General features: G+C 36.1%; 1 protein-coding gene across 1 annotated transcript in view; it reads left to right on the top strand.

Annotated features, from left to right (window-relative positions):
- GEMIN2 (gem (nuclear organelle) associated protein 2) overlaps positions 1 to 5,782 on the top strand; it is a 9,175-nt gene extending 3,393 nt beyond the window's left edge. The window contains exons 4-10 of the mRNA XM_009319468.1: positions 1,345 to 1,404; positions 1,572 to 1,682; positions 2,279 to 2,323; positions 3,074 to 3,142; positions 4,446 to 4,556; positions 4,775 to 4,833; positions 5,164 to 5,782. Coding sequence (XP_009317743.1) covers positions 1,345 to 1,404; positions 1,572 to 1,682; positions 2,279 to 2,323; positions 3,074 to 3,142; positions 4,446 to 4,556; positions 4,775 to 4,833; positions 5,164 to 5,203 — 495 coding nt within the window. The 3' untranslated portion in view covers positions 5,204 to 5,782. The remainder of the gene's footprint in view (positions 1 to 1,344; positions 1,405 to 1,571; positions 1,683 to 2,278; positions 2,324 to 3,073; positions 3,143 to 4,445; positions 4,557 to 4,774; positions 4,834 to 5,163) is intronic.
- The last annotated feature ends 2,139 nt before the right edge of the window (positions 5,783 to 7,921 follow it).

The raw sequence follows: 7,921 nt of genomic DNA on the forward strand, positions 1-7,921 counted from the left end.
AACATTAACTGAAAAACAAGTGGATTCTAATCCACCAGGAGATTCATGTACATAGAACACGCTGTCCATTTAGGATATTGTTGACAGTGGTGGCACCCATTATGAGGAGAAATATTGATTTGGTAAAACGTATTTGTAAAGTTGTAATGTTAGCACAGACTTAAATCTTTCCTACTGCATTTGCACCCTGCTCTTAAATAACAGAACAAAAATGGAGAATTGAGCAGTCTCTCTCTCTCTATCCACAGTCCAAACAGGGTGAAATACAAAACATAATAAAGATGTAAAGATCATTTATGACTCCAGTACTGCAGAAGGCATGTTTACAATGCATTGATACTGCATTGTAGGAATACCTCAAGTAACTGAAGTATGACCAACTGCACTGAAGCTGCTGTAGCACTGAACTTTGCATGAGCTCATTTACCCTGTTTTTTCAGGGAGGTAGATCGGTGAAGGTGGAGATCTGTACTACTGCATGTACATTGTAAACATTAACTGAGCTAGCCCCTATTTCTACAAGGTATCACACTGCATACTGTGTATTATGCATAATCTAAGGTTTTAGTAGAACTAAGGGAACTGACTTCTAAAGGCATATTCACTGGACAGATATTTATTTTATACACAAATCAATTGTCCTCTCATCTGTGCCAGAATTAACACTGTGAAGTATGAGAATATCCTAAAAAACATCTAAGAGAAAAAAGAGTATCAGAAGTCAGTTATTCAAACACTATGCATCAGCTACCGTTACTTACAGTGGTTTTAGTGGTCATTTTTACTGCTACAGTAACAATTGGATTGGGGGAAAAATTTCTTCTGTTACAAAAAGTTTACACCTCTGTACAGGAAACTGTCAAGCAGGCCAATTTGTCTTATATGGCATCCCTGTCAGGTGGAAGAAATACACCAGGAAAGCTCGCTTGCCTTCTTTCTAACAGTTCTGTAGACAACGGCTATAGATACAGACCACTGTTGGAAACAGGATATTGATTTAGTTCAAAAATACACATAAAGCCAAATTTTTCTTGCTTAAGCTTGTTATACCAAGAAAAGTCTAGAAGACTGTTACAGCTTACTACCTCAACTTAACTTTAGTAGAATTTAAAATTCCTTCAGCTTTAACATTACTTCCAAAAACCCAGCATGAACAACTTGGTTACATTTCTACTCAGAGGCATGGGAAATACTTAGCCAGTTATGCTTCTACTGATTTATAGAACATCATAAAATATACTTTTTATACATTTTAAGAATAATGAAGCAATATCCTATAAATTATGGCTAGGATAAAATAACTGCAAAGTTGAACTGTGATTTGGCTTTGTTTTAATTACTCAGAGCCTGAACAAGCACAGAAGTCACTGGCGGTCACAACATTTGGACAGCAATGTTACTATGGTGAGTAGAATTCATAACAGTGCTGTGGTTTTTTTCCAGTCATTAAATCCATGGTTAATCTTGCTTTACAGTTTAATGCAACAACTTGTGAATGTTACCAAGTCTTTTCTTCAGTATCTTCAAGATAGCAATATTTCACACTTTTCATTTATTTTTATTTACTTCAGCCAAAATCAGAGGATGAAGAAGGCTGGAAGAAGTTCTGCCTGGGTGAAAGAGTATACTCAGAAGTAGATGCACTATCTGACAATGAAAGTCTAGGAATTGATTACATAAAGGTGAGTATAGGACTTCTATTTCATTTTCAGCTGCTATTTTCAAGAATAACCGCCAGAAACAATCCTACTGTTTATTACCACTTTGTGCTAAACATAAAGTAGGCTCTCTGGTGAGCCTAGTAAGTCCCATTTTTCTTCCATTTTAAGTGGAAACTGAGTGAAGCAGAGAACAAGTCTATCCCTTCAGTCAAAAAGTTGAGGAGTTCCTTCATCTGTTATCAGCTAAAGCACACTACTTTGTTGCTCACTGAACTGAACAGAAAGCTTTCTGCATAGTCTGCTTTAGTGTTTTGTTGAACAGTCGTACGTGGTTCCTCTCCTCATACATGCTATCCTACAAACATGCCCTTCAGCGCATCATTTTGAAGAAACAAAACTTTAACAAATAACAGTAAAAGCAAGGTTCTTTGATAGCAAATTTGACAGGACCTTATCTTGAACTTGCTTGAAGATTTTTTTTAATAGATTTCAAAGCTCAGAACAGACTTTCAAATCACTACAAGTGTCTGAGCATCACATTAAAATGTTAGCATGTTCTAAATTAGAACAAAAATGTTTATGATAATGTCTGCACTTTCCAACTTGATTTTTTTCAGGTGGGCTTTCCCCCTTTGCTAAGTATCGTAAGCAGAATGAATCAGGTAAGCCTACCTCTTAAAATTGCATAGTGACATTGCATAAATCATTATTTCTCATATTCTATCTGTTGCAGAAGTCTTACCTATCTTTCTGTGCTAGAGTAGGCAATTGTTCATTACGACTGCTATTGCTTGTACACTTACAAGGAAAACACGTAATCGTTATCTCACCTTTAGCTACAAACAACTTTACTAGTGAACACTTATCATGACTAGTTTTAAGAGTATTTTGTCTTTGTAATTTCTCTATAAAACATTTAATGTTTGAATTTTTGCTGAATGCCCCATTAGGTGCTTGACAGTGTTTTAAGATTTTTTATTTAGTGTTTTAAGTGCAGTCCTTCAACTTGATTGTGAACTCTTAGGTACATTGCAAGGATAGGAGAATCACACTTACCTTTCCTTTGCTACTATGTTTCCCACTAGTCACCTTTATACAGAAACAACCAGTCAGTGTGACACCTCTTTCCTAATCTGTAGCTACTTATCCATAACTTTCTGTTAAGACAGAAAATTACTTCATTTTATATAAAGTTCTTTCCAGGAACCGGTGCTTTAACACTTACTTTACCCTTCTATGTAACTTCAACCTGGAATAAATACCATGTAGTATCACAATGGAGTATAAATACATAATGTGTATTTTTTTTTTAAATCACAATGCTTTTTGTATAACATAATCCTTCAGGCAGAAGGACAGCAAAACAAAACATTGCAGGTATTGTATTGTCTCTTTCTGTTCCTCTTTTCAAGGCAACAGTAACCAGTGTCTTAGAATACCTGATAAGCTGGTTTGGAGAGAAAAAATTTACTCCAGAACTGGTAATTTTTAATTTATTCTAACTACTTGCACATGAACGCATTAAACAAGGGACAAATTGTTCATAGTTTTCTATGAAGTTATTTTGGTTTCTAAAGAGTTCTCTAGATGCATGTATCATATTGTTACTTTCAAAACTTTCTTAATTAGATACTAAAATGAGTATTCACAGAATTTTTTGGAAGGCTAATTACAAAACATAACAGATACAGATCTATCAAGTACTGCCAAAACCCCCTCCCCTTTTTATTGCTCCCCACACTAACTTAAACCACAAGGTTAGATGAGTATCAGTGCTGGGGAGAGAAGAGGGTCAGACTGCAGGAGCTTTGGTTCTGACCAGTTTAAGCTGTCAGGGTGCTGCGCACTGTATTTACCAACACCTCCGTTCTAGTTTGGAGATGCGTGACAGTGTACTGGCAAAGACACATTTAATCTTTCCACGTGCAGCACAGACCAGAAAGCTTAGCTGCATTAGTGTGGTGACAAATCAAACCTAATAGGAAATTCTGATTGACAGGGTACATTAGCATGGAGTTTGGCCACAACTAGATTGACTACATAATGGCATCCCATCTACAAAAGACTTTGGTGGATGCATCTCATATCATTCAGTACCACCCATAATACTAAACAGTTTCACTATTTTTGAGTCACTAAAGGCCTTTCATGTTCTCTCCTTTTCTGTAGGACTGTTTTCTTTTTAACCAATATGCTGTGGAGAACATGCACATTGACTTTTAGTTTATTCCCATAATGAAAGCCACTAGACACTGGAATTAAAACTTAAGAAGCTAGACTGGTAGCAGAAACTACGTTTGTAAGAATGCAATAGAATTCAGTGAAGTAAAATGCAAAGGACATGTTTTCACAGTGGTGCAAATCTTAATGCTGATCTAACAGCATTAATTCCACAAATATCTGACTTGATACATTCACTCTTCAGGAATGTTTTTCCACAGTTTGTGAAGTGAAAAATTAATAGCTAAGTAATAGTCTTTAGATATTACTAAAATAATCCTTCCCCCAGACTTTTAATAGTGTAAACTATATTAATTTATATCTTGGCTGGTATTCCAAAAAATATCAGGAAATCCAGTACTGCTCACAAGAAGCTTATCTAGAGGCACAAAATTCTACTGTGTAGTGTCTAATTTGGCTTTCAGACTTTTCAATTCTGGCAGCAGCACTTAAATGCAATTTTGTTTTGAGACCTACGCTCCAGGCCTGCTCTATATAACAAGAACTGCATGAAACTTCAAGGAAATGCTCATAATTAAGACTTTCATATTTGAATCCATACAGGGTAGATGGCTTTATGCACTGTTGGCATGCCTTGAAAAACCTTTGCTACCTGAGGCTCACTCCCTTATTCGACAGCTGGCAAGACGATGCTCAGAAGTCAGAGTACTAGAGGTAAGATTTAATATAACATTGCACAAAGGACTTGCTGAACTTAGCAAATTATTAGGAGGATGATTTTTCAGTTCTTGAAGTCTTGGTAAGTAATTTTTCATGTCCTAAGTTTGCTTGAGAATGAAGGGAAGACTACAAGCACTTAACACGGCATGTAACAGCTTCTCTATTTGACACAGGTAACAAAAGAACTGTTCCAATATTTACTTCTCTTTCAGGAGAACAAGAATGAAGAACAAATATCGGCTCTGAACTTGATAATCTGCTTAGTTAGCAGGTAATGCAACTTACATACCTAAAACAGTAAAATATGTCCAGAATAAATGTGTGATTATTCTTATCCTAACCTAGATTTTTTTAAAGCGGAAGTCAATTAAAGTACCCTGGGCCCGTGTAGCAAATATACTTAGCTAAAAGGACTTAAGATAAACCTAAGAGTAAAGTAAGCTTATTGGTTTCCTCAGATGAGCCCCCGGAACTGCAAAGCTATAATTATGATAGAAACACTAAAAGAAGAGCTAGAAAGCAAGGGGTCTAACAACTCAGAGCAAAGTAAGTAGTATGTTGCATTAGAGGTTTCTTACCGTATTCTACTTCTCTCTACTAGGTACTTTGATCAGCGTGACTTAGCTGATGAGCCTTCCTAGACTGTTTTGAGGATATCAAGTATTTTGCGTTGCCATAGTACAAACAGCATTATCAGAGTTAACAGCAAGACACTGCACTTTTCAGACCTGAAGTACTATACAACTCCTTCAGAACACCCTCACGATAATGCACTTGGGACAACTATGAATAACTTAAGCTGAGCTTTAGCAAGAGATTGTCGATGTCTCCAGTATCATCATCACCATCATTGTAAAATGGTCAATGAAGTGTCTAGCGTCATCTCTTAAGCTACTGTCTCTGTAAACTACATTCTTGGTTAGAAATTTCTACCATCTGAGTAATCCTGTGGACACTGCTATTAGCTGAAGTCTGAGGTTACATTACAAATGATTCTTTATCTAACACATACCTATTGAGGGCTTTTTTAGTAAAACTGAAACATTTAAAAGAGTGTTCTTAAACATTGTGGCTTTTCTCATTTTTTGTACTATTTAACAGCAGCCTTACTGTACACAACTAGGACTGAATGTGTTTTTTCAAGCTTTGGTTCCTGAGCTTAAGCACTGCTAAGCAGTTCAACTATAGCCAGTAAGTTACTGAAACAATTATTTTAGTAAAACATAAACATTACTACTTCCTGAGTAGTAATACTATTTTTTCATAAACAGTTGCAGAAACCAGTGAAAATTACACAGCTGTATTCAATGCTTTTAATAGAAGCATTTATTAATAAGAACAAACATTTATTTTCTGTATGGTATCTTGACAAATATATTAGCTCGCCTATTTATATATTTAACGTGGAGTGCTTCACCAAGAGTATCAGCATCTGCTTGGTACATACATGACTCCCTCTGTTTCCAATTATCTTCAACAATTAAAAACCCATGTTAAAGGAACTATGAATTCTGCTGATAGCAGCAAATTGACAGACAGTATTAGCTGACATCTGCTTTCTGTATATTGTAGAATTTAAGTCCCTCCCCTCGCTATTAAAAATAATCATTAACCAGAACCAGTTATTGATAAGCCTTTAATATGTCTCCGAATGATTGGCACTTTTGCATCTGGAATGGTAGTCTTAACTATCAAGTGAAAAATCATCAAAGTGAATTACAATAAATGCTAGAGTTTTAATTCTGGAGATGCAAGGAACAATGATTCTGGGTATGTTGATACTGAATGTCTACCACACTGCAGATGCCTAAAGTGCAATGACATTGAAGTGTCTGTCTATTAGACATACAGTGCAAGTTATTTCTAGTCTCTTTAGTAACATTTTCAGCATGTTGAAAGCAGGATGAGTTGGCAACTGAAGAACCCATGAAATGCAAGAATACTAGTTAACTAATTCTCTAGCCCTAAAATTTCAAACAAATCTGTGTTATATAAACCACAGCCTTCCTCTAAATTACCAGTATAAGAACCCAGCGTTTTCAATCAAAGAGCTGATCCCCAGCGAGTACCATACTACTGTAGTTACTTTCATCTTTGCTAGTTCTATAAACAGTAGGACAGCATTCTGCTAGTTTAAGTTCTGCTTTAGATGTTTCCTAGAACCGTCAAGTTACTCAGCTACAACTAATCTGAACTAGCATTCACAGTACCTGAAAAGATCAGAATTTGGTCACATCTTAAGCTCAAGTATAATAAACCCCTGGTTATCACATTTGTAATCCATAGCTTGCCAGATTGTAACAGCTATCTAGAAAAGGCTCAATCCGTTACAAACTTCAGACCTTCCCGAGAGCTTAGGGAAGAACAGCTTCCACTGGTCTTGCCCACCACGCAACTAGACAACATACACCTCTCCCAACACAGAAGGTAGTTATAACAATCAAAGGTGCTATTTTAACATGTTAGCTTTTCTAGTTAGCCTGTTATTTACTGGTCTCAAAGTAGAAACTGAATCACTATCACAAGGCATTCTCACACTTCTAAATAAACACCGTAAGTTTCTATCGTGATTCATTTGAAAGTATAAGGCCTGAACCTGACAACAGAGAAGTCTTACAGCGAAATTCATTAAAAGTTTTAACAAGATGTTTTCATGCTTACCTACAGCAAGATATGTATTGTTATGCAAATCTTGTAACAAGTAGTATCTAGCAAACCCCAATGTCCTCAAAGAGTCTTGGTGATGTCTTTATAGCTTCTTGCAGGCCTAATCATCTTCCTGCACACACTCATTAGAGAAGTGAGTTGTAGCTAGCAATTAAAAACAAATTACATTAATATTGAGTTTATGCACAAGCTAAAACAAATTTCCTTCTTTCACCAGTATAGATGACCTTAGCTGTAAAATTATTCTGACGCAAAAAACAGCTGCTAATTTTAGGGAGCTAGGAGAAACTGTTTAACTATGTAGAAATAAGTTCTCTTTTCTACTGCCCCACATCATTCCTACAAAGGAGCTAAGCCTCCACTGAACACCGTTAATGAAGGCTGTTGGTTCATGTGCTAATGGCTTCCTCAGAATAATATAAAAGCAATTGCTGTCTCACAGTTCAGAGTGAATAGGGAAAGGCAGCAGTTGGCCATTTATGTTAGGTAACACAAAACACATTAGTTTCTTATCCCAATTTAGTCTCGGTCAGGCTTTTACTCTGATTTCAAAACGTGCCTCCGGTCTTCCATATGTGCTGTTTCGGTAATTGAAATAATTTTGCTGAAAACTTTTGAGTAGACAATTTTTACCATGTGGACATTAATACCTTGGTATAGAATAAATTTCATACCAAGATACAAGGATAGTG

The sequence above is a fragment of the Pygoscelis adeliae genome, unplaced genomic scaffold (genome assembly GCF_000699105.1).
Source record: "Pygoscelis adeliae isolate BGI_AS28 unplaced genomic scaffold, ASM69910v1 Scaffold71, whole genome shotgun sequence".
Classification (NCBI taxonomy): Eukaryota; Metazoa; Chordata; class Aves; order Sphenisciformes; family Spheniscidae; genus Pygoscelis; species Pygoscelis adeliae.